Below are 26,225 nucleotides of genomic sequence, written 5' to 3'. Positions count from 1 at the left end.
AGTCTGACTTGGGATTTAGGCTTCTAAATCCTTCTAAGGACCTTTGACTCCTAAGGGCACCACTTGAGCCTATCTTCTTATTTTCATTTATTTTATTTTTAAACCAGAGTATTTCCCAAGCAAACAGTCACATTTTGCCCAGTGCCATTTATAATGACTGGGTATTAGCTGTTGGAAAGCAATGAGTCACAGACCCACCACTGGTTCCTTTACAAATTCCCTTTTTTCAGAGGGATATAATAAAACACTCTGCCAGTTACCTGAGGCAGAGGGAGGGACCTTGTCCCCTCTGTATCTGGGGGGCAGAGCTAGGAGCAGTGGGTAAGAGGAAGGACTTTCTGAAGATGCGGCTGCCTGGAGCTGGAGCTGGAGCTGGCTGCCTCACGAGGGAGTGGGTTCTCTTGAGGAGAAGCTCGATGGCCCTGGTCAGGGGTGCTGTGAAAGGGATTCCCACACAGGGTGGAGGATCATCGCCACTCGAGTGCTTCCTAGTCCTGAGATTTGCTCTATCTTTGGTTTGACTTTGTTGTAGATAGGTCTGGGTGATCATATCTTTTTAACACCTGAAACAAGAAATGAGTGTGGCCTTGGGACCTATAATTGTAGAGACTCGCCATGTGGAAGGCCAGATTTTGTCTTTCTGTAGCTGTCCACAGCCCTTGGGTCACTGCTGAGGACTTGCTGTGAACTCTCCAGATTCGTGTTGGTTAATTGCTTTTGGCTCTCTTGCAGCTTTTTGGGATCCTTTCTAGAGGGCCAAATGGATCCCCTTTCTCCTAGATTAGTTCCTCCTGCATCAATTCTATTGATGCCGCCAATCCTGGCACTGCCTTTGTATTTAAAATCTGAAGTGTTAATATGGATGGAAGTAAGAGATGGTGCCACACCGGTGGCTGCTCTCTCTGGCAGGCTGTCCTGGCTTTTTACATCTTGGTAGGACTGTGAGCACCATCATGTGATGCTTGCTTATCGCCTTGTGTCCAGGGTGCCATGGGGGGCACTTAAAGAAGCAGCTTGAGTGGCTTCCCATGAGTATTTTCATCCAGGAACCGTGGAAAAGTTTGTTCAGTTATGGTAGAGAAGAAGGGCAGGGAGGCCCCAGCATAGTATAGAAAGGTCAGTGGCTATTGACTTGGTTGAGAACACATGATTCTTCTCATTCGTGAAGCAGCCTTTATGTTATGCATGTACTGCGTGAGATGCTTCTAGGAACCGTGAATGGCTTGGTTGGTCCCAGCTGTTATGTGGGAACTTGTACTCTGAAGCCAGGCATGTGGACAGGTACAGGGAGGAACTGGAAAGGAACATTTAGCCCATTCTCCTCCCATGTGTCGGGAGGTCAGGCTGGCAGCAAGCCTTGTGACTTGAAGGCGTGGTTAATCCTGGGTACTGGAATCATGCCAGAGGCTGGCCTCAGAGGTCCCAAATGGACCAGCGCCAGAAAAGCTGCCTGTGTCACATCTGGGGCTCGTTGCCTGCCTCCCCCACAGCCCCCTGGAGGCTTGTTCCTGTCTAAGCTGACACATTTTTTGTATCCTTAGGGGCTTGTTTGGCTGGTGGCCCCACACACCCAGAATGCTGCTTCGGGATGAAGCTAGGCATGGAGCCAGATGCAACAGAAAACCTGAGAAAGGGTTCTCTTCCCTCTGAGGCTGGGAGGGCCGAATGCTCATACCCACAAGGATTCAAAAGGCAGAGTCAAGTTGACATCATAAAAAAAAATTCTGAAAAATGTCCAAGATATTTGGGGAAAAAGATGACGCTCTGATTGTTTCTATCTCAGGCACATGTATCCTGGGTAGCTACCAGGTCACATGTCCCTGAGAGCTGCCCAGAATTGGTCAGAATAAAGACTACATCTTAAAGTTGGAGAATGTTAAGTGATTTTTAAATTTTTAAATGAGGATCCTTGGAAGCCAGGAACAAACCTAATGTGATAGGCTGATGCTGGACTGAATCCTTGTCCCTTGACCAGGATGGAAAGGCAGACTGTCCCGTTCTACAAGGATCTTCCTGCAGGCTCTCAAAAACTTAAAGCTAGCCTGTCCTGAAGTCTGAGACACACACTACTTCATCTTTATATGTAAATCTTGCACTTAGGCTAAGAACTAGTGATTGGGTGTATGTGTGGGGGAAGAGGGCTACATCGGGGCAGTTTAGGGGCAGGAAATATAGAAGCTCTCTTTTTATCCTCAAATATAGAGGGGGTGGAAGACAAAGAATATAGCTTCCAAATGATTAATTCTACTTTCTCCCCCATTCTTTTCCTGCTTAGCATTTTGTAACTTACACGCCTCAGAGTGTCTCCTTCCCCGTTAGCACTCCCGCTACCGAACCCATGGGAATCTCCATTTTCTTAATCGCATACTAGAGAGAGAGAGTGTGCTTCTGCAGGGCCCCATGTAATTGTCAGTGAAACTCCTTTTGTGTCCTGCCAGTTGTTTTTACATCTGCCCAGCCTTGGCTGTGGAACAGATCATGTGGTAGAATGCAGGACTACTAAAGAATCAACGGATGATCTTACCGCCACCTCCTTCTCTACCTCCTTAAAGCCTGTCTCAAGTTCCCTCCCTATTCCCTACCCACTTTGGGGTTCTCTCTCAGTTCCCACTTCATTTCCTTATATGACTTTAAAACGGAAGGAGATGGTTGAAGGGATAACATTTTAGATTACATAAACCTGGCTACACATAGGTCATTTGAAATCAGCCACTACGTTAAGGGTCTTCAGTAGGAGCTTATGGTCCAAATGTAAGAGTAACCAAGCTACAAGGTTTAGTACCTAGAACATAGTAAGCACTCAACAGATCCGCATTAAATGAATGCTTGTTTGTCACCTGTTGATTACCAGGGCCAACTGACTTGGCCAAAAGGATGGGTGTTTCCCTGCTCCCTTGCTTCTCCATCTACGAATCTCCCAAAGCTTTCACGATAGATGATATTTCTGTCAGAAAACCAATCCTTCTTAGGTCAGAGGGTCCTGTAGCACTGATTCTAACCCTCCTCCTTTCCCCAGCTCCACACAAACTTTAAGGCTTATTGTAGCAAATCTGCACTTGTATGGCCACCCAACTTGTTATTTTCTTTGTCTCTGACAGTTGCATGGAAGGAAGGTTAGTGACAGGTCTGTTCTCTTCCCATCAAACACTTGGGATGGCTCTGTGTTGTAATGGCCTGGCAGCTGGCAAGTATTTGCCTGCCTGTTCCTTTATGTGTGCTCAGGTCTGCCCTGTGGCCAGCCCAGATGGCCCCAGGAGCTCAGGAGCCATTTCTGTTTTATAGTGAAAGGGGATAAAAGCAAATACACTAGCCCTTTTGCCTAGATTCTGCAGGTTACTTCCTAGTCATCTAGGTCACTATTACCCTAGAGCCTAACAGCCATACCTTTGGAAGGGTCCCAGAGTTGACGCCGTAAGCACCACCCATGTAAATGTTAGAAAGAGGTCAGTTAAAAGTATCTTCTAAAGGATGAAAATGAGCTTTTAGTCATGGCTACAGTAGAATGCTGGATTTTGAAAATGATTAGCAAGTTAGCCATTAGTTAATTGTTAGTTAATATCAAGAAACATGGAGCCACTCACACACCTGCAGACACCGAGAAGGTGGTTTGTGAGAAGATCAGTTAAAAAAGAAAATAACTAAGCTGAGTTTGTGGACTTTGAAAACTAGACAGGGCGATTTTGGCATTTGTTTCAGAAATGGGAACGCAACTGGTGAAGATTTCTGTGGTCCTTGGGGCTGGTGGTGACATCAAAGCTTTCCCATTTCCAGGTAAACATGAAAGAGCTGCATGTTGGAACCATCAAAGTATGACATGGTGGGTTTTGGAGAGATCAGACGTAGCTAAGAGGGGAAATGTAAGATAAAAATTTTAAGTTTTGATGAATGATTTTCTGATGAGAAACTGTCACGTGGGAAAACAATTTAGAAGAAACCCTAGCTGGATTCAAATCTTGCTTCCTACTTTGTGCCCCCCAAAATATGGGTATTCCTGGTCTTCTGGAAAACAGAAGATATGGGGAAGGAATGGAATGGGTAAAAATCTGTCTTCCTAATATTTTGGGCACAAGTGCCCTAATCAGGGATGGTTTGAACTGGAGAGAGCTGGGAGTTCTGAGAGAAGGCCTGGAGTTTTAGGGGGCCCTGTGGAGGCTGTTGCAAGGGGGCTTCTGAAAAGGAAGAGGACTGTTCACGATACCCCCAGCTGTCATCTTTTTGATGAATACCCAGATGTTCTGGGATGGAGGAGAGAATAGCTTTTTCTCTATGCACTGAGATATAGCAGAAAAGGGCTCCTTACTGACCAATGGAGAAAGTGTGGTAGGCAGCTATGGCTTCATCTGTGATTTCCAAGTATCAGGGCAAAAAGTAAAAAAAATCTGAACAGGCATCAGGATTTTAGTCTTTTGTGTGGATCTAGCTTCTCAACTTGAATAATATAAAAGAATATTTGAGTCCTGCCCAATTAATCCAGTAAATAATAGAGTCATAATTAACTTATACCAACCATAAGGACACTCGCAGCAGATCAATAATAGTGAAAGAACTTATCCTTCTTTTGTGGATAGTGCAAGCATGCCTGACTGCCTCAGCATACAGAAAACTTGTTCAGTTGTGCAGGAGCTTTGGAGCAAGAACTTCATGTCCAATGTCACTGTCACACACCTGGCATGAAGTCTTTTGATGCTGGTTCTTAGTCACTGGGCTAGTTTTACCCATTCTAGCTCAGAGTTTAAGCTAGCTAAAGGGCCCCAGTTTAGCTTATCAGAGGTTATTTCCAGAAAGCCTCCTCCCTCTAGGGACTTCAGACATGAACAGACTGGAGAAGGTGCAGAGCTGGAATGGATTACCCAACTGGCTTAACCAAGAGAAAGGAAGAATACACCCTCAACTGGTGACTCAATTGGACTGTTTGAGTTATTGCCTCTTGATTGGTCTCCTATGTGGTGGTGGTTGAGATAATAGAATCTCCTTAATCTGACTACTGTACTTATTTCTGCATTCTACCAAATGTAGCGTATGTGTGCGGTTGGCTTCAATAAATTTTTCATTTAAAAATGAAAATAAGCAAAAGCAAGAGTTTGTAATGTAATGCCCAAATTAAGTAAACGCCCTTGATAACCTTGGTCAAGAACAATGAATCCCATCCCTTAAAATGTAAGGGCCTTGGTAATTTGTGGCATAGTTGCTTGATTGAATCAAAATAGGATTTACTGAATTTTCCAAGCCTTTATTCCCTAAGCCTTTTACTATGGTATCACACAGTTTCTTACATTGACATACACAGTGGTCACAATTGTCCCCAGAAAGCATTAGAAAAGTAAACTCTTTATGTTCACTGCAAATCTTAGTTACACATGTTCTGAGTCATGAAATTCAAGGGAAGTAAAATTACTCCATGTCTAGGAGGCAACTGTTTTACAAATGCAAAACAATTTGGATAGATAAAATATTTGAAAACAATTAAAACCAAATCAACCTGTACTTTATCTGTGTGCTGAGATTTTAGGTCCAGTGGATCAGAATACAGGGAAAAAACTAATGAGAATCCCTCAATGGATCCTTCACCCACCAAACAAGATTTCTTCAGAAACCGACTTGCTCTTGCAAATGACCTTGACCAAGGAACAGCTGTGTAAAACATACTTAAAGTTGTATTGTCAAGTGGTAAGATGAGGATAAAAAGCTTGTATATATCTGTGTAGGAGTCTATATATATATTGATGTATAAATCCCTGAGGAAAACTAATATAAATACACATGAAACTAAATCAACATACAAGACATTGAAGAGATGAAGATTAGTCTATGGTTGAGAGCTGGCCTTTTGAACCTCAACACTTGGGAAAAGGGAAACGAAGACTTTTCACAGCATTACAGAAAAACACAATAAATTTGGAGGAAAATAAACGTTTGTAAGAACAAAAACTTCCACCTTGAAGTCATTCCCCCAGTATAATATTGAGCATGTTCCTATTTAACATGGATGTGAATTTTGTGCTTCCTAGGTATTTAGCTTATTAATTCATCCCAGTGTTCTTAGACTAATATACACAATGTTAGGGGCCAGTTCTGTCTTGCCTATGTCTTCCCGAACCCCCAAGGCAATACATAACATTCTTTAGGCAAAGAGGTCAGTTCACAGAATTGCATTTTACATGTTGGAAATATAAGTTGTGGAGAATTTGTGTTTAAACCATGACACAGAAGGTTCAAAGCTTAAAGACATATAGGTCTCCAAATAGGAAAACAACCTTAAGAGTAGTATTCCTCTTGTTCTATGGTTATGAAAATCAGTTTCCTTTCTGGAAACTGGGAGGCCAGAGAAATTATTTTCCCTTTTGTGGGTTGTGCTGCAGATGTTTTATTGAGTACTCAGGATTCAGAGGTCCATTAGTGATCCTGAGTGTCACACACTCATGACCAGATAGACTGGGAAAAAAGCACTGATTTAGCCACATCCTCTTTAAAAGACTTTCTTCAGTCTGTAAAGAAAAGTGGCAACAACAACAGTGGTTTAATGGCTCACACACAGTGGTTGCTACAGACACTAAGTCAGAATGAAAACTTAGGGCTGGCAATGACCTTATTCTGTTTTCCAGAAGTGAATTGTAAAGAAACGAAGTTCTTAGAGCTCTGGCAGAGGAGTCATTGCAAAGAAGCTTCTCTGGCTAGGGGGTAATAAATTTGCTCTATTTCCGCATAGGTATGCCGAAGAGGGTCCACATCCTTGACCTGCCCCAAATGTCAGAATCATGATAGAAAAAATTAGGTTTAAACCATTTGTCTCTACTTCTAGGCAGTTACCTATAATTAGGGACATTGGTTACTATTCATTCAGCATCTTGACACTCTAGCTGACTTTTCCAGAGATTGTTCCTCTAGTTATGGACCGTTTGAGAGAATAGGAGAAATTTCACTTCTAAAAATTACAAGTTTTCTTCTCCTTGTCTGATGACTAATTAGGAACCCATCTATTAGTATTTTGAACAGTAGGAGTCTGGAGCACTTCCAGGATCACTGCCAACTTTTTGGAGTTTCCAATCTTGAAACCAAGCTTTTCATTTTCCTGAAACTAATGAAGTCCTTTGAAATTAGATTTCTATTGTCAGGTCAAAGAAGTTTTGGGGGCAGTGTTCAAAAACAGTGTGAAATTGAAGTAGATGTGAAAAGTGAAACAGAAGACACAATCTCTTAAAATTTCCTTCTCCTTTATATTGTTTATCATAAAAATGATCAATTATTAGGATGGCTTCAAAAATATCATACACCTCCCAAATTTTCATTTGAATAACATCATTTGAGAAATCTTGATGCTACATCTGTAGCACAACTCAATTTAATTATATTAAACTAGCCTAGAAAACTGGGAATAATTAATGCTGCTCCTCTCTGGGTCTCTATCACCTGACATCTGGATTTTTTTCTGGTAGTTTTCTAACTGCCCCCATCAGTCCCACACATCTTCAACGTATGAATATCCCCAAATATTGCTTTGTGTGAAACTCAAATTGTTCTTATTTGTCTACTGTCAAATTCCAAACGACTTGACTTGACATTCAAGGTTTCTTTCTCTCTCCAGGACAGCTCCAGGTTTTCTCCTGGACTGCCATCTCCCTCTTTGCAGTCCTGGCGAACTACTGTACCTCAACTAAGCTGGGCTGTTCCTCTTTCCTGGCAAGCCATGCACCTTGCTCAGGCCCACTCTTGCTTCATGCATTTTCTCTGCTAATCTCCAAGATCCAGTTTAAACTTCCTCATCTTTCTGTGGCCTCTTGTGGTGTAACTTATCTACCCTTTGATATATGAGTCTTGTCTTCCTAACAAGAATGTAAGTCTCTGTGAGGGGAGGAACTGTACTGTATCTTTTAAAATTCTTTCCACTCTAGAATAGTAGGTGCTCAGTAAATGGTTAATGGTGGTGCTCTAACAGAGAGAGGCTACAGAAATTAATTTCTATTCATAATTTGACAAACAGTTTCAGGGTTGTTACTCTACCTTCTTGCCTTTCCTTTTTTTTTTTTTTTTTTTAAGAAAAATATCAGTCACAAAGGAAATAAAATACAGTTGTCTTCGGAAGCAGTTAAAGGCACCGCTGGCAATTTCACAGCATCTAGCATCAGAAAACACTTCTCCATTAAAAAGAAAAAAGTTCACCATTCTTTTCTGTGTTGTCCTGGCTCATTTAATAATCTTTTTGGGTAGTACAGTAAATTGACAGAGGAGATAGGATCTTTAATGACATGGACTAATGATATCTAATGTAATGTTGCACAAGGGATGAAGTCAGGGTGGGAAAGAGCTTGGCAGTTGCGGAAATCTTTTGCCTCCAGTCTTCCAGAGCAGCACAGTTTACACAGGAGAGCACAGATAGCTTCTGGAAGTGTTTGGGTTGATAAACAAAAAGAAGCATTCTACCAAAAGATGAAGTGGATATTTTTGCACAGGTTAGGAGGGGCAACAGGTCCTTTCTGCATCCTTCTGGGGTCTGTATTACAACCCCAAGCAAGGACTGTCCTGCTTTTCTGATTCCAGAGCTGGAACTTTGGAGAACCAGGGATTTATGGGCTAACACTCTGGGGTTCTATTCAGTGGGTTATTTCATAATATGACAAACAGTTTAAACTATTCGAGGCTTAAAATTAGAGTGTCTCTTGCTTGCTCAAGAAAACCTTTTGAACAGTGCTCCTGTAGCACCTCATGTCACATTCTCTCATCTGCTTCAAATCCTTACTGATACATTATCTTTTCTCCATGAGGGTATTTATAAACATGCAGGTTCCTGGGTACTATTTCAGTCCCACTCCACTGGAATAGTTCAGCGTGTGGCCCAGGAATCTGCATTTTAAATGCACTCAGGTGCTTCTTGGTCCACTGAAATTTTAGAGCTGTTATCTCTTAGATCAATAAATTGAATGGTTTAGTACGTTAACCTCAGCACATGTATTCTGTACATAGATTAAATTTTAGGATAGAATAGATTACACTTACCTTGTTGCTATAGAAAACTGAAAGTTCATCAAAACCCAAATGAATCTTTCTGAATTATTTAATTTACCATCTGTAACTTTTACTATCATATACAGTAAGATTTTGATTAAAAATATACACATCAGTGTTCTTTATAATAAATTGGTAAAATTGTATATTCCAGGTAACCAATTGCGTGCAGTTAGAAACCTGATAAAATGAATGTCTTATATTAAGTTGTATAATAAAACTAAGTCTAGTTTTCAGACTAGACCTTCTCTTTAAATATCACCACTAATAACTTTCTTCCTCAGCCGAAAACAGTAATGCTTTGGGAACACTTGGGATTCTCATATCCTGAGAACTGATTTAACTTAAAGATGTGCATGGCCCATTCTCAGCCTGTGAGTATCCCCATATTTATGTATGGGCCAGTGGGTCTCACGTGGTGGGGAGTGGTGGAGGGAAAAGGAAAGGTGAGATACAGTTTTTCAAAAAGGGAAGTGGGTTGAAAAAAGGTTGAGAAAACTGATGGAGAGGCATCTATATGTTTTAGGGGAAAAAGTTAGAAATTGATGTGTGACCCTAGATCTAAATGTTAAATATATAAGAACATGTAAGGATATGATATAGGCAGTATGTAAATAAATATTATTTGGGGAGATTGTCAGACATTCAAAATAATTAATATTTTTGTAGCTAAACCAAATAACTTGTTTTCCAAAATTGTTGTTTTTGATGAACTTGGTGCATAATCTTTAATAAGTCATTAAACTTATTAACTATAAAATAGAGATATTTTTAGTCCTTTTTCTTACCTCAGTCCCTTCAGAGACAGTAGCATTCAGTGCTCTTAATTCTTGGCAGGAAAGCTGAATGTGTTGTTTCTTCCTCCTGTATATAAACCTCTGCATCTGACGATGGTGGATCCACTGTGGAGGGCTGTTTGGAGACTGTTTCTAAGTGTTGTTTCCGATAGGTCACATCCCCTCTTCTATCACATTTTCCTTTTCAGCTGGGGCAAACCCTTCAGCATACACACATGCTCCTCTTTCTCCCCCTTTAGCAAAAGAAACCTCTTGATCATTCTAGCTGTGTCTCAGTTGTTTCCTTTTACAGTAAAACCTGAAAGAGGACACAGCCCCACCCTTCTCCTCATACGCCTTAAACCACTGGGCACACAGCACTCCCCTGAACGCTCCTGTCAAGGGCATCGATGACTTTCCCCCTTGTAAAACGAACAGTACTCCCCCATCAAACAGCATCAAACAGCGTTTTACATGCAGATCACTTTGTTCCTGTGAAATGATGTCTTTACCAGGCCTCAAGGACACACCTCATTCCCAGTTTTCCCCTTCATTCCTTCCTGGTCTGTTTATTGGTTCCTCCTCTCTCCACCTTCTCTTAATGTTACAATGCCCCAGGGCGCTCCTTTGCTTAGATCTCTTTCTATCCAGTTTGTACACATCTCTTTGGTGATCTTATCCAGTCTCTTGGCTTTAAAATGTCGTCCTTATGAAAGTCACTTCCAATTTCCTATTTTCAACCCCTGACTCTCCCAAACTCCAGACTTAATCTCTAGCTGCCTCCTTGCACCTCTCAGATGTCTTAGGTGCTTATTGAACTTAACATGTCCAAGCCTGCTTCAACCAAATCTTCCCCACTTGAGTAACATTATCCTTCCAGTTGCTCAGGCCAAAAATCTGGAAGTCATCCTTGACAATTCTGTTTATTAAACCCAAGACTTAGTCTATCAGCAAATTAGCTGTTTTCCAAATTTATTGACTCCAACCTCTTCTCATCACCTTCTCTCCTGTCGTCCTAGCCAATCTGCTTTCTATTGGGCTAGCCTCCCTAGTCCCACTCTTGACCCTTCATTATTCTCAACACTGCAGCCAGTGTGACATCCAGAGTGATCATGTTAAAATGTGCAGGTCATGTCACTCCTCTGCTCAAACCCCTCTAAGGAGCCTACTTCAAATAGAACCCAAAGCCATTACATGAAACCTATTCTGCCTCTATTCATTCCTCTCCAGACATAAATAGGCTCAATATTCCTCAGATATATCAAGAACACTCCTGCCTCTGGGCCTCTGCATTGACTCTGTGTTTCGCCATACCTCCTTCAAGTACCTTTCTGCGTGAGGCTAACTCTCACCATCCCGGTTAGATTTCACTTCCCCTGCCCCTACGTTCCCAGTCACCGTGTCCTGCCTGCTTTTCTGTTCATAGCAGTTACAGCATTCTAACATATCATATACCTTTGTTCTTATTTCTTACTGTCTACGTTTCCTCACTGGATTGTTAATCCTACGGTGATACTGATTTTTATTTGCTTTGTTCATTGCTATATTCCTAACATCAAAACTGTACCTGAAACAATAAATATTTGTGGAATGTTTTATAGTCAGATGGGCCCTAATCAAATCTAAAAGCAGGCGAGCTTTGAAAATATATCCCTCAGAAGCACTTACCCTGTGAAAGGCATTGGGTTTTACACATCTTTAAACCTCACAGTAGTCCCACATAGTAGATTTATTAACCTCATATATTGTTGAGAAACAGAGACTCAGATTATTTAGATAACTTCTCCAAAGTCACGCATCTTTTAAGTCATGGAACCAGAATGGGAATCACATAGCACCTCTTCTGCTCTACCACAATGACTTTTCCTTTTCTTGCTGACTCTTGAAGATAAAGAAAATAGCTTCTAAAAAAGGGCTATAGTTTTCTTTTTGCCTTCAGTGAGAACCAAGAGTCCTAAAATAATAGAACTGCCAGAAACAACTTTTTTGGAATTGTACCCCAATCAAATCCCTCCTTGCCTGTGCATCTACCTGCAAAAAGATAGGCTCGGCTGTGGGCCAAACCCTAGAGACTTAAGTGCCCTGAATCTGTGATAAGCTAATGACTAAAATAAGTAAACAAGCAAACTACCTGGTTAAAATTAAAAGGAAGTGACATTTCAAGAGCAAATTTGGAATTGGGTTTGACGAGTTAATGTTAATGTTATTTTCCTATAGCTATTAAACTCATTATCTAGCATATACTCAATAATACATACTTATATTTCACGACAGCCTACAAATGGATTTTGTACAAACTGATGACTTTTGTCTTTCATCCAAGGGTACAACCCCCCCCCACGCCCCGAAACCCACCAATGGAGTTCCCGTGTAGTGCAGTGGGTTAAGGATCCAGCAATGTCATTGCAGCGGCTCCAGTTGCTGTTGTGATACAAGTTGGATCCCTGGCCTGGGAACATCCACATGCCATGGGTGCTGCCAAAAAACAAAACAAAACAAAAAACCACCAATGAATATTTACCTTTCTTGAAAGCAGTCCTCCAAGTACCAGGAATCAAAGCTGAGTCAGTGACTCACTGCTCCAGACCTCAGTTGCTTCAGTTTTTATTTTAATCAATTATTTTGGCTGCACTGGAGGCACGTGGAAGTTCCCAGGCCAGAGATCAAACCTTGCCACAGCAGTGACAATGCCAGATTCTTAACCTGCTGTGCCTCATGGGAACTCCTTCAATTTTTAAATAAGGATATTAGATCTCTAAGGATTCATCAGTTTTCTTTCTACAGTTCACCATGAATGACCTCACATTTGCATAATTCTTTACAGTGTACAACTGTAAGCTGTATCTTTTCATGCTAAGCCTAGAAAGAATTCCTGAATGTCAGGCTGCCATGTTCCAGCAGGCCTCAGCAAAAATTGTCAAGGAACTATGGTATCTTAAAACTTTTATGGACTATAAGTGCCTCAGTCCTCCCTCTGCAATTTCATCCAGGTGACATCCAAGGTCACCACAGTATTAATTTTCACCTCCAGGGCCTCCCTCTCCCTACAGTCATAGGGCTTGATACAGAAGGAAGTACTAAACTTTTATAATAGTGTGATTCAGGAAAAAGCACCTCCAAAGCAAGACCATGATTAAGAGCAAACTATTTCTCTGGAAAGTATGAGCTAAAAATGAGAGTCACTAATGACATTAAAATACTGCCCTCTAAAATAAATACATGCAAAAACAATACACTTGTGGGCTATGTAAGGCATTTTTATTATTTTTCGGTTTATCTTAGTAATGCCAGAAAAATAACAGCCATTATTTTCACTTTAAATGCAAACTGAGTACTGCTGCACAGAGTACAAAAATTACCTACGAACATGGTTAGGTACAAAGGCTGTATTAGATGTGGAGACCGAACTTTGTTTTTACATCAAAGTAAGACTGACAGAGCAATTTTTTGGACAATTATTTTAGCAAATAACCATGCTACTAAACAAAGGCAAATACATATATACATATATATGTATATATATATATGCATATATATACATATATATATAAAATATATATATATACACAAACATGTTTCAACTGAAGTTATACATGTCACTTTGACAACAAAGGCTTCTTCTCTGGTGGGTTTCACCAGATATTTGCACCCCCAAATCCCCTGCCCTGATCCCACCCCCAAATGCTGACTTGATCTGAAGAAAAAAATTAGAGATGTTCTTAATTAAAGGCACATTTGGCAGCTACTGAAAGTGGCATGCATCTGGCACAGGTGCGCTCTCCCGAAAGCCACACGACTTCCATCTGTTATGCATCTTGTTTCTTTGAGTGGTAGTCCAATGTGATCCACCTTTAGCTAACTTGCTTTATAATTTTGCAGCAATTGGCTACTTAATGCACTATTTTCATTAAAGGCAAAAGGGAAATTTGCTCACAGTCGACAGAAAATGCACTTTACGGTGTCCAAAATGGAAAATAAGGCATGAAATTTACAAAACAAGTTACAAGTGCTCTCGTTGTTTAGATTTATCTTATAGATTTCATGCTTTTCTTAGAGCTCAAAAAATTTCACTGGCTCATCTATAAGGGATTATGAAATGATTTTAAGTTAGTAATGAGATGTTTCAAAAGAAAAATATTGAATAAACTAAGTCATCTCTTTCCCATATAAGTAGTTTTACTGCAGAACATTCTTTCAGCCAAACTAGTATTAACTTGTTGGTGCTTATTTTACTGGTAAAGATTAAGTGTGCAACAGAACAGGACCTAGACTTGTACAACAGTCATACAATATAGGTTAAAAGAATAAGTGAACCTATCCACAGCAGCAGAATACCAAGAAATAAATGGTTAAATTTCCCTTTCTAAATCGGAGGGGAAAAAAAAAAGGTTTTCCTCAATATGTACAACACTAATAAGTTGGGACACCCCTCCCTCCATTTCCATTATTTGTTTTACTGAGCCACTTAAAACTCTGAGTTTAAGCTGTCATTAAGAGACAAATGATGAAGTACATGACTAAAGTGAGCTAAATTTGAGAATTGAGATCATAAAAAGATCATGATCATAGATTTTTGATGTATAAAAAATTAATTTAGAACCGTAATATAGCCTCCAGCTGAAATAGTACTTGTTCACTACACTCTTAACTATAGTATAATTAGTATGGCATGCTCTCTGCTAAATTCAGATCCATTAACACATTCTTGAGCTGTTAGAGCACAGTAACCTACTAAACACATAATTTGATACCCAATGACATTTAGTTAAGCAAACTTTTGATGTTTGTATATTTCTTGATAATTTGTAGTCTTAAAATACATTTGGAGGTCTGGGAAGCGTAAATAACCCATCTTTCAATAAATTTAGACACACTTATCTGTTCCTGTTTTTAAAAGTACTTAGATGTGAAAAGTTTCCCTAATATATTGGTTATCAGCCCACTTAGGTAAATTCAACCGTGAAATATTTTCTTCACTTTATGATCCAAAGATAATGAAACGTCTAAGAGCACTTCCATTTCTTAAAGAAATGTTCCCTATTTAGGAATATGGTTTAGAAAAAGGCATGCTGCCTTGACTATCTTGTCCTGAATTCAAAAGCAGAATTTTATGGTGATACTTTTCTCAGCCACTTCTTGTCCCTAGATTAGGTATATTTTAGTTACTACAAAGAATAAATTTGTCAGCTTGTTAATGTTTCACATGTGAAGAAGGCAAGGATACAGTTTTCTCACCTCCATTTAAGGGCATCCAGTTGGAATTTTTCTAATCAGTTACCGCTGCAGAAAATGTTTTTATCCAAGTTTTACACTTCAGAATAAAAATATCCTCTATCCACAATGTATATAAAGCTGATGCACAGTGAAGCGGTCTCCTAGAACCACCAGAGTAGAAGAATGCTTCCCTTTGGGAGAACTTCAAATCTGAGTTTTTCTTCTTTATACAATCAGGCGGGCTGCAAAGAGGTCATTATCTTATGGAAGGCTAACACACTGGCCAGAGAGATAGTGAATGGACTCCAATGTGACTTTTCTTAGGTTCTCATTTGGAGTGAGGGTGGAGTAACTAAAAAAAAAAGAAGTGTGCATAAGACCTATAAAGGGAAATCTTAGGGACAATGAGGCTGGTCTAATAAAAAGTCATGGAAATTCTGGAATGTGTATTGATTAATTGTAGCAGCACTAGTAAGTAGGCTTAGATAAATTCGTGTTGAATGAATGGTCTTATGAACACTGCATACAAGAGTGTATTTGAAATTAATTTTGGGGGAGAATTTTAAAAGGAGAAATTTAACAAAGAGAAAAGTGGCTACCATAATAAGAATGGTACAGATATTAAAAACAGAAGATTCAACTCTTAAATAAATAAGAAAGGATATGATAGGATGGATTGCTTAATGATGATGCAACCAACATTCTGGTCTTAAAGGACTATATACTGTACTAATCTGGTGTACTTTTAATGCTCTAATAAGTATCACAGAAAGCTATTAAAGTACTAGGTTTCCACCATGACGCAGCACTTCTAAATGGCATGGTTAACAGAATTGCTGAAATGTTGCTTCATTATTCAGAGGACACATGCAGATACTGATGAACCGATGACTCTCTAAGGATAGAATACTGCACACTTCACATATGTTATAGTGGAGATTAATAACACTTTTTCTCTTTAACAAGTAGCATGCATTTCAGTCACAGTATTTGTTAGACTCAGAAGATCAGTACATAGGCTTAATGAATAATCTGTATTATGTTATTAATGATGTAGATAGATGTTCTATTATGAGCAGTTCTGATAGAGCAAAGACCTCAAGCAAGGTAGAATGTTTAATATAAAACTTTAACAAACTGTATACATGTTGCCTAGGAAATTAAAAACCTTACAAAGCTCTGCTTAAAAGATATCCATCCTATTCTAACCAAATATTTTCCTACATGCCAAATGTCATTCTTTAAGATGAATACATACATCTAGAACTAGAAACCAAGGCGTACCACAATACGTGCTTTTATGCTTAGTGTTTGTGTGTTTGAACTGAAAGAAATAAGAATCAACCATTTTATCCAGATAATAATTTAATATATGCCAGCCAAACAAAGTATTTGTATCTTTATTCAATTAAATTAAAACAGACCTGCCAGGTATATTATATAACATTCACTATATACACATGATTTAGGCAATGCAAGGTAATTCTCGATATGCTCATCACTCAACTATTAGTAAAACATGAACGGTGTCAATGATGCCCAGCAAGTGCTCCTTTCACACTGGGTGACTGCATTTCCAGAGTGGTTAGAGGGACAGCTACAAGCCATGACATGGATTACCAGTAAACTTTGTGGGAGAAGGGGGGAAAATGACAATCTAGCACAGATTAACAGTCTCCTAAGTGTAAATCATATACTCGACAGTTACATTTTTTAAAAAGTTCTTCTGTCAGTATTAATGACATAAAACTTCTCTTGTTTGAAGGCAACACCACCACGTTTTGTTTGTGTAGGGAAGGTGAGTAGGGAAATGCTCTTAAAATTGGTATAATTACTCTTAAAAAAAAAAAAAGTACCTCTTTGGTGAAGCCTCGGTACCCATTCATTTCACTGTAATTATCTGTAAACAGGACTGTAGTACAGTGCTGGGCCTTGATTCCAACAAGTCAGGTACCACAGCCTTTCCTCACAGTCCTCTGAATGATTTTTAAGAAAATATTCTAAAGTAGGACGAGTAAAAGCAAAGGAAAACAAAGGAGGGTTTGAAGATCCCTGTTTAAGATTTTTTAAAAAGTGCATAATATTTTGAATTACAAAAACTGTCATCATGTGGGCCTGTTGGACACTAGACTGTGTTTTCCATCCCTTTAATGAGAAAGATCACTTCACAAAAAGAGGACTCCTGCCTACTGGCTGGAAAAAGTCCCTTTACTTGATTTTCAGGTGCAATCAGTTGTCCACTTCCTCTAGATCAGTCTTTCCATATTCTAAACAAACACCATTTTCATTTTATAATTTTGTCTCGGTTAAGTTCATTGTCTTATACTGCATCTTGAAGTAGAGTCATTAGTGTTTGGAGCTCTCATTTTTAACTCCTCAGTGCTGGCACATTCAGTGCATCCATTGCCAGCAATGGATTTGGGGTGAAGAAAATGGACATCCCGGTACAGAGGAGTTCAGGAAGAATGGGCGTTCTCCAACAGTGGTGGTCCATCTCTGTGCATGGATGGGTGTGTGTGCTCCCTTTTGTAAGTTTTTGGAGGGAGTTTGGGGATATGTTGAGAAGTGCTTTGTCGTGGAGGAACAGGTGGCCCAGCAATGGAATGAAGGTCTACTTCCTGTGTCAATGGTGGTGATGGTAGATGCCTTCTGGTGCCGTGAGGAGAAGGTGTTTGAGGAGGAGGTGGTGTAAAGGGGGAAGGGCTATTTGGGAAGAAGGCATTACTATGGTCACTTTTTTTGCCCAAAGGGGGAGGTTGGAGATGTAGTGGTGAGCTTGAGAAAACATCAGGTGTCCTCACAGGTTCTCGTGGTGGTAGTAAGGGAGGGCTTTCAGGAGGGTCTGATATAGAGGTCCGGTCTGATATGGAATATCGTGGTGAATAGGCTTTTGATGTGGGTTGCCTAGGAGGAATTGCTGGGGGGCTGTCCAAATGCTTAGACATAATCTAACATAAATGGAAAAAAAAAAAAAAGACATGCATTAAAAATTTATTTAGCACCATGAATATATTAATAATTAAGCTGGGGTTTTCAAACATGCTATTGGAAGAACTCTAGGTGTGGATCAGGGAGTTCTGCCATAGGTATTATTTATTTCATTAAATTAATTAATTAATTTAGTCTTTTTAGGGCCACACCCGTGGCATATGGAGGTTCCCAGGCTAGGGGTCTAATCGGAGCTGTGGCTGCCGGCCTACACCAGCCATAGCAAGGCCGGATCCTTAACCCATTGAGCAAGGTCAGGGATCAAACCCGCAACCTCATGGTTCCTTGTTGGATTCATTTCCTCGCGCCAGGACAGGAACTCCACCATAGGTTTTAAATTGGAGGTTGTGGCAATTCATTCATTAAAAGAAAATTTTTCCCCTCAAAGTTTTTATCTTATTTTTTGTAAAATTTTGTAGTTTGCTACTGCTTACCTATCACTCAGTAATGTATGATCACTTCTGATTTAACCTAAGTTACCTACCAATTTTTACAATTTTAAACTTACTACATTAACATTTCATGATATTCTGCAAAGAATATCTTGACTCGCCCAGGTGCTCTGACCTCTGGACACTTTGAGACCACTGCATCATGTTAACAGGTGGCAAACACAGAAATTCAAACAGGTAGAAAAAAATAGCTATTATGAGCCTTTAAGGTCTCTTCCAACCCAAAATCTTCATGAAAATCCTATTTAAAAGCATGTCAGATTCACTATTAAGGACTCAGGTAATGTTTAGCACTAAGATACAGTTTCATTCAGAATGTGTTTCATATAAAGCTTCAGACCTCTTTCCTCTCTCTCTCCTTCTTTGTCTTTTGTATGTTTTTAAAGAACTGCCTGAGACTACATTACTCTTACATTATATGTTAAATTTGCTTTTTTGCGACAGTACCCATAATTTAGATTTACAAGGGTTTTGAAAATCATCCCCAAAACTGCTTTCAGAAGAAAGGAAATAAAAATTACTGCCTGTAAATCTGTATTTAATCCTTGTTTAAACTCTGTTAAAGCCCAAATACTGTTAACCAAATCCAGTTAAAACTAGACACAAGCAATTGATTATAATGTAACTATAATGATTCTGGTTTCCAGATAACAAGATTTTCTACTTTACCTTAGATGGCGAAGATTCCGCTGGGGCAGATTCTGGTCGTCTTCGTGGAGGAACAGGAGGGGGGACAGGCACTTCATCAGTGCTCTTGGTTAAGCTTATAGATGATACTGAAGCAGATCCTGTAGGATGTTAAATTTTTTGAAAAGTTCACAGGAATTTTATTTCATCTATTAATCCTGAAAAGACTTGGAAACTGCTTATATTTATTAAAAGAAATGTACAGAAGTATCAAAAGCAGTTCAATACATCAACACCCAAATATTATTTCCTTTATTAAAGCAAAATGCTATGAAAGCATGCAGAAATCCTTAGCAGAATTTTCAAGAAAAAAAAGCTGCCTAAAATACTCTGTTACTCTGCTTCTTAAACAAAACAATGTTCCCATTGTTAATAATCTATTACTGGAATTTTTTATTTGGGTCCCAGTCTTGGACTTTTGAGAGAGACAGCAAACTATTAAACACCTTCAGAATGGCAATTTTTTAAGCATTTACGATGGGCTCCTTTTTTTCCCTTTGACTTTATTAGTACAGAATTTCCTTGCCTTTACTGGATAGTCCTTGGGAATAGTTTCTGATCTTAACCAGTGTGTCTTCCAGCAATCCTCTTCAAGAGTGCCAGGGAGAAAATCTAGTGTTTGGGGAAGGGAGTCGTTCCTCATTTTGCTTAGGGATCATCTCTCCTTGGCAGGGAAACAAAGTCAGGTACATCATACTCTAATCCAAAAACTGTAATTGTGATGGAGCTATTTAAGATGACTGAGGCAGTGCTGATAATAAAAACAGGAAATTACACTAGAATCTAGTGAACCTGGTTTAGGAGGAAGTCGATGAACTGGCGCCACTAACTGGAACCTATCTTACAGACATTTATGATGACAAGGATAGGCATATAAGTAACTGCACTTTGAAAAACATTTATGTAGGTTCTTGACTAGTTTATCAGCACAAAGATGTGAAAAAAACACTTAAATGATCATTCATAATTATATTTGGTAGGTTCTTTTTTTCCTTTAAGCATTGACAATTTTGTTAATTAAATGTTATAACAGTATAGAACTTAAAAAGAGTACTTTGTATACTGATTTTACCCAAATGAACAACATTCTGATCACCTACCTTTTTTCTTAAGAGACTATACAAGTTAATTTAGTTTTGTAAGTTAACATTTCCCATTGTCCATATTTTGAAATCATTTATATGAAGGACAGCAAAAAAAAAAAAAAAAAAAAAAATCAATTAACTTAAAATTTATGGAGTAAGTTTGGTGAGTTGTTAGTTTACTTTTAAAATTAAAAGCAAATATCTACATTGGAACTTTATTTTGCTTATCAGTGAAGAATATTTAGGTTACATACTTTAAGTAGTTACAATGATAAGACAGTTCTTCTAAAGTCAAATTACAGTCATTTGTCTGCAATCTGTGCTGTCCCCAGACTAAGTGTATTTTGTGACTTAGACACTGCATGTAGCTGCCAACATTCTCATATGCGCATGCATACTCTTGCATTTTTTTTTAAGTTGAGCATTAAAACATATTTAGAACTCCAGAGTTGGAAAGGAAAAATGGTTAAATGTGGAAGCCACTCATATAATAATGTTCTTTTAAAAGAGAAAGTAGGTTTTACAAAAAGCATGAAAAGTATATAAATTTAATAAGCAAATCATTTATGATCAAAAGATAGCACAAGTGAAGGCCTCACTTCTAAGATGCTGCAAAGCAAGGTACCAATGCTGCCAGACCCAAGAAGAACTTTAGCAGGAAAGGTTACATTTGGTTTAATTTTTAAAGCCAAAGCAAGAATTATGCGTCTTAAACCAAATATACTAACTTGGGCCATGGGGCAGTGTAACTTGGATAAAGACGGTATCGCTGCCTGTGAAAGGAAACAAGAAAAAGTAGATTTTTTTTTTCATTTATATATTCAACTCATCTGTAAAAATGTATTTATGATAAAAATGTTATTTTTGTCATTATAGTTTTAAAGAATGGTAGAACAGTTTAGCAAAAGCTCATTACTACTTACTTCTGAGAAAAATAAAGAAACTGCATTAATAGCACTGGGAATTTTGAAGATTCCTTTTAGACTTACTACTTGATATCTTAAATTAAAAACATTCATGGGAAAATACAATATCCTACATTAGCAGAAGGTTTTTAAAAATGTATAAACCCAATCTGAGCAAAGAATTCCGTTGGACAAACAGAAATATGTAATATATATATATATAGGATTATTTTGAAAACCCAAACTTGTGAAATAAGTAGAAAGTAATAAATTGATGTTTTAAAAATTGAAAAATAAAAGAGAAATTCTTACTAATATTATTGTTATATACCTTTGACAATGTTCTTGGGGCTTATGCTCTCATCACGAAATAACTACTGCTTTGGATATTACCAAACGACCTTGAAAGTGATATAGATTTTTCCTTCTATATTTCTGAACACTTAAATCCATTAACCATTTAGTGCTTAGACACATTTTATATAGGAAACTCTCTGATAAATTTAGAATGTCTAATGTCAACAATACCTTTAAGAAAAAAAAAATTTGAAAATCATAAAAGCCAAAGCCCCAAGAGCATTAAAGTAGAAAAACTGAGACAAAGGCTATATGATCTATACTGGTTGTAAACCAATGTAGTTGTTTAGGTTACACTGCCTCATATTACCAACACATTGAACAGTTAATGTCCAAGAGACTGAAACAATCCTACAGCATTAGACTGAGCTGGTTTTTAAAAATTCAGGTTTCTCTCTTGTTTTTGCACAACTGGAAATCACTCAAATAATCCGGATTACTGGTTTTTCTAGCTTCTTTGGTCAGAATGAGGATGATTTTACATCCCAGGTTTAGTTGGCAGGACTGTTAATCTGATTGCTTATATAGATACAGTGGTATTACTTCCCAGACAGTGCCAATTTCAAATAATCTATCCTGTTATCTCCTTTCCATAAGTACTGATATTTATTTGGAGGCCATGGTTACCAAGGGTAGCAATCCAGCTAATTCTAGTAAGTTATCTCTCAGAAGATTAAAATTCATCTTTATACTTCAACATTAAATGATGCTGCAAAGATTCTCTTCACTAACATAACGGGTTAAACAGGAGGAGGTCCCATTGTGGCAAAGTGGAAATGAATCCAACTAGTATCCATGAGGTTGTAGGTTCAATCCCTGGCCTCATTCAGTGGTTCGGGATCTGGTGATGCCATGAGCTGTGGTGTAGGTTGCAGACGTGGCTCAGATAGCTCATGGCTGTGGCTGCGGTGTAGGCTGGCAGCTGTAGCTCTGATTTGACCCCTAGCCTGGGAACTTCTATATGCTGTGGGTGTGGCCCTAAAAAGCAAAACAAAAGCAAAAACAAACCCCAAATAGGTGTTTACTACTTGTGTATTTTCCACTTTTCTTGGAAATAAATATGCCTCTTGAAGATAAGCCTTGAGAACATGGTTGTATACTTAGTACAATATAGGAATAAAATCAAAACACAAAGCTCATGGAGTTCCCTTCATGGCTCAGCGGTTAACAAACCTGACTAGAGTCCATGAGGATGCAGGTTCGATCCCTGGCCTCGTGCAGTGGGTTAACGATCTGGTGTTGCTGTGGGCTGAGGTGCAGGTCGCAGATGTGGCTCAGATCTGGCATTGCTGTGGCTGTAGATCCAATTTGACCCCTGGCCTGGGAACTTCCACATGCTGTGTGAGGCCCTAAAAGACAAGCAAACAAAAAAATCCCTCAAAGCTCATGATAGCCACCAACTGCAGGTTCTTAGGAAGAATGATTATACCTATGCATACACACTTGTGCACACAGATATAGATTTGGCTTTGATCATATTTAAATACAGCACAGAGAGATTTATGTGTAAACGTGGGGCACTTTCCTGATTTGTCTGGAAAATGCTATTAAAAAACTTTTTTAAAATTACACATTATATATCTCAGGAAATATATACTAGGAATTCTAGTTAGCTATGAACTGAACAAGTTTATTGATAATGACTTAGGAATGAAATCCAATGAAAAAAGTAGTATCAATTTGTTAAGCAAAAATCCCAGACAACAGGTCAGTGTGGCTACACATTAGATCCCCTCAGGGAGTTTTTAAAAAACAAGGGTGCCCACATGCCAATGCCAGTCTAATTCAAGTGTGGCCTGGGCATATATAGGTATTATTTTAAAGCTCCCCAGGGCATTACAATGTACAGTGGTTGGAACCACATTTTTTTTTTTTTCTTCTTCTTAATGGCCACACCCATGGCATATGGAAGTTTCTGGGCCAGGGACTGAATCTGAGCCTCAGCTGCTACCTATGCCGTGTCTCTGAGTTCTTCCATCCACCTGTGCCAGGCCGGGGATTGAACCCATGCCTCTGCAGTGACCTAAGCCACTGCAGTCAGATTCTTAACCCACTGTGCCACAGTGACCACTGTTGAAGATAATCTCCAATTTCTAATTGAGTCATTCTTAAAACAGGAATAAGCATTTTCCTGTAGGAAAAAAAACGGTATAAATCAAGGATAACTTCTTAAGCTCACAAAAGCCTGTTAAATGCAAATGTATTTGAGATCAAAAACCAATCACCTGCAACAACAATTTTCTATAAAGAAAAGCCTTACATTCCACTTTGAAATGCTAAGAGTACATTTTTTTCTTGTCAAAGCTTTCCCTAAGAAGGGATGGGGCTAAAGCTCATCTGTAGCACATAGACCAGGCTAGACCCCTGACTCCCATTTATCACCAGGCAACCTTCAAACAGGAAGGTACCAAGAGCACACTCCATCCTTCTCTCTCCTTGCTACAGCAGCAGATGAAAGGCTGGGCAGTCTTTCCCTCTTTCCTGGCTACTGTCATAATCACCTCAGAGGTGGATGGACCTGGCCATGCCAAGGTGTGGAGCAGGGCTCTGAATGTGAGGGTGTATGCAGCAGCACTAAGTAGATGGCCAACTTCTTTCCCTCTCTGTGTTCACCACAAAGTTCCCATGACCATCCTTGCCCAATCTGTGGTATCTGTGTGTAAACTTCTACAGCATTTATGTCTCCACCACTCATTTAGCATTTTTTTTTGCTAATAAATCAGCACTTACACATCTTCTCTAGTGAAGCTTATAATCTGAGAGATGAAAAAAAAGAGAACCATAGCATTTAACAATGGTTAAGCATTTAACTGCAGTTTTCTTTGTATTGTGTACGTCTTTTTTTTTTTTTTTTTTTTTTGTCTTTTTGCTATTTCTCGGGCCGCTCCCGCAGCATATGGAGGTTCCCAGGCTAGGGGTCGAATCAGAGCTGTAGCCGCTGGCCTACGCCAGAGCCACAGCAACTTGGGATCCGAGCTGCGTCTGCAACCTACACCACAGCTCATGGCAACGCTGGATCGTTAACCCACTGAGCAAGGCCAGGGACAGAACCCACAACCTCATGGTTCCTAGTTGGATTTGTTAACCACTGTGCCACGATGGGAACTCCTGTACTGTTTACTTCTTATCTCTCAGTTTGATTGTAAGCCTTACCACAGAAGAAGTGTTAAGCGCTTAGCAAGAAAAGAGATATGTCGGGAATGCCCTGACAGTCTAGTAGTTAGGACTCAATGCTTTTTCTGCTGCAGCCTGGGCTCGATCCCTGGTCTGGAAACTGAGATACCACATCAAGCTGTTGCATGCCGTGGCCAAAAAAAAAAAAAAAAAAAAAAAAAGATTACAAGAAATGAGATGTGCAACAGATTTGGACAGAAAAAATTTTTGTTTTAAAATTATTTTGAAAAAAAATCTAAGAAGCAATAAAGTACTATTATAACATTAAAAATTCTAGTTGATTTTGCCTTTTGAAAGACTTAAGCAATGGAGGTTTCTGGGCTTTTTATTGAGTAAAACATGTTCAGATGACTTAATGCACAGCAGCTCTTTCCTGCCAGGCCCTGAAGGAAACAAGGAAGTAGGTATTCAGTCTAGTGCAACACAATGACCACCAAGCTGGGCATGCTAGTGACCCCCACCCCCTTAACACTAGCAGATTTGTTAAGCAGAGTGGGGTCAAAAACAAATGAGGACCTCTAAGATACACAGGGCACTGATGAGTTTTAAGTACAGAATAACTGAACATACACATGGTTTTATATTATGCTGGCTTACTTAATTTCAAAATCAGCTATTTTCTATTTTTACTGAGAACAAAGGAGGAGTGATAGGGGTTTTCTTTAACACAAAGAAAGAGAAATTGAGAAAGTCCTCAGGGTTAAGATTACAAAGCCTAACTCCTGGTATGATGGTTTCTTCTCTTGTCCAGCTATCATAATGTTATTCCGATGCCACATATGACAAAAGCACTGATCTAGAGCACTGCATTCCAAAATGATTCCCTTTTCCCTGTTTAATTATTTAAAGATTTATCACTAGTAGGGAATGTAATAAGCTTTTCTCCTGTTTTTCCACCTCTTCCACTTTTAGCTACTTAAACTAAGAGAAATAGAATTTGTAATTGATGGCTTCTGGTGATTTCTATAATTCATTTATGTGAGAATCTTTATATTATAGATCACAGCCATCTGCTCTAGGAAAAAACACTGCAAACAGTTATATGGGTCAGAATAAATAATGACTTTAAGTCAGTTATACTTCAAAAAATGCTGGTTTTATTTTTTTAATATAGGATGTTGACAAGTTGGGAAAAATAGATAGGAATTTTTTTACCTATTATATTTGAACTTATAAAAAACATCCGATAGTCTACTATATGCATGACTCCATAATCCTCCTGTAGCCAAACAAAGCCAAGATACAGTAATTCTCAAAATAAATACACTTTAGATGGTAAAAAGTTAAACAGACTGCTTTGTAACTACAAATATATGTACAGCACAGGAATAAATAAATAGGATTTATATATTCCGGATCAAATCTCAAAATAACATACCTCCAAAGAATACTTTTTTTTTTGGTCTTTTTAGCTGCACCCATGGCAATATGGACATTCCCAGGCTAGGAGTCCAATCAGAGCTGAAGCTGCCAACCTATACCACAGCCACAGCAACACCAGATCTGAGCTGGGTCTGCAGCTCATAGCAATGCTGGATGCTTAACCCTGTCTGAGCGAGGCCAGGGATCAAACCTGCATTCTCATGG

The 26,225-nt window shown here is 38.9% G+C and overlaps 2 protein-coding genes across 6 annotated transcripts in view; one reads left to right on the top strand and one right to left on the bottom strand.

Annotated features, from left to right (window-relative positions):
• The window catches only part of ARHGEF33 (Rho guanine nucleotide exchange factor 33), a 77,537-nt gene extending 70,003 nt beyond the window's left edge, over nucleotides 1–7,534 (top strand). The window contains 1 exon segment of the mRNA XM_021087591.1: nucleotides 5,510–7,534. Within this exon segment, the coding sequence (XP_020943250.1) occupies nucleotides 5,510–5,639 (130 nt within the window). The 3' untranslated portion in view covers nucleotides 5,640–7,534.
• The window catches only part of SOS1 (SOS Ras/Rac guanine nucleotide exchange factor 1), a 156,490-nt gene continuing 143,277 nt past the window's right edge, over nucleotides 13,013–26,225 (bottom strand). For 3 of the 5 annotated variants that reach the window (XM_021087586.1, XM_021087589.1, XM_021087588.1), the window contains 3 exons: nucleotides 20,931–20,975; nucleotides 19,100–19,218; nucleotides 13,013–17,938 (listed from right to left, as the gene is read on the bottom strand). In XM_021087586.1, coding sequence (XP_020943245.1) covers nucleotides 17,447–17,938; nucleotides 19,100–19,218; nucleotides 20,931–20,975 — 656 coding nt within the window. In that variant the 3' untranslated portion in view covers nucleotides 13,013–17,446. The remainder of the gene's footprint in view (nucleotides 17,939–19,099; nucleotides 19,219–20,930; nucleotides 20,976–26,225) is intronic. The other 2 variants (XM_021087587.1, XM_021087590.1) reach the window with 1 other exon arrangement.

Source organism: Sus scrofa, chromosome 3, assembly GCF_000003025.6.
Source record: "Sus scrofa isolate TJ Tabasco breed Duroc chromosome 3, Sscrofa11.1, whole genome shotgun sequence".
Lineage (NCBI taxonomy): Eukaryota > Metazoa > Chordata > Mammalia > Artiodactyla > Suidae > Sus > Sus scrofa.
The sequence above is the reverse complement of the archived record's forward strand: the minus strand, read 5'-3'. Positions and strand labels throughout refer to the sequence as shown.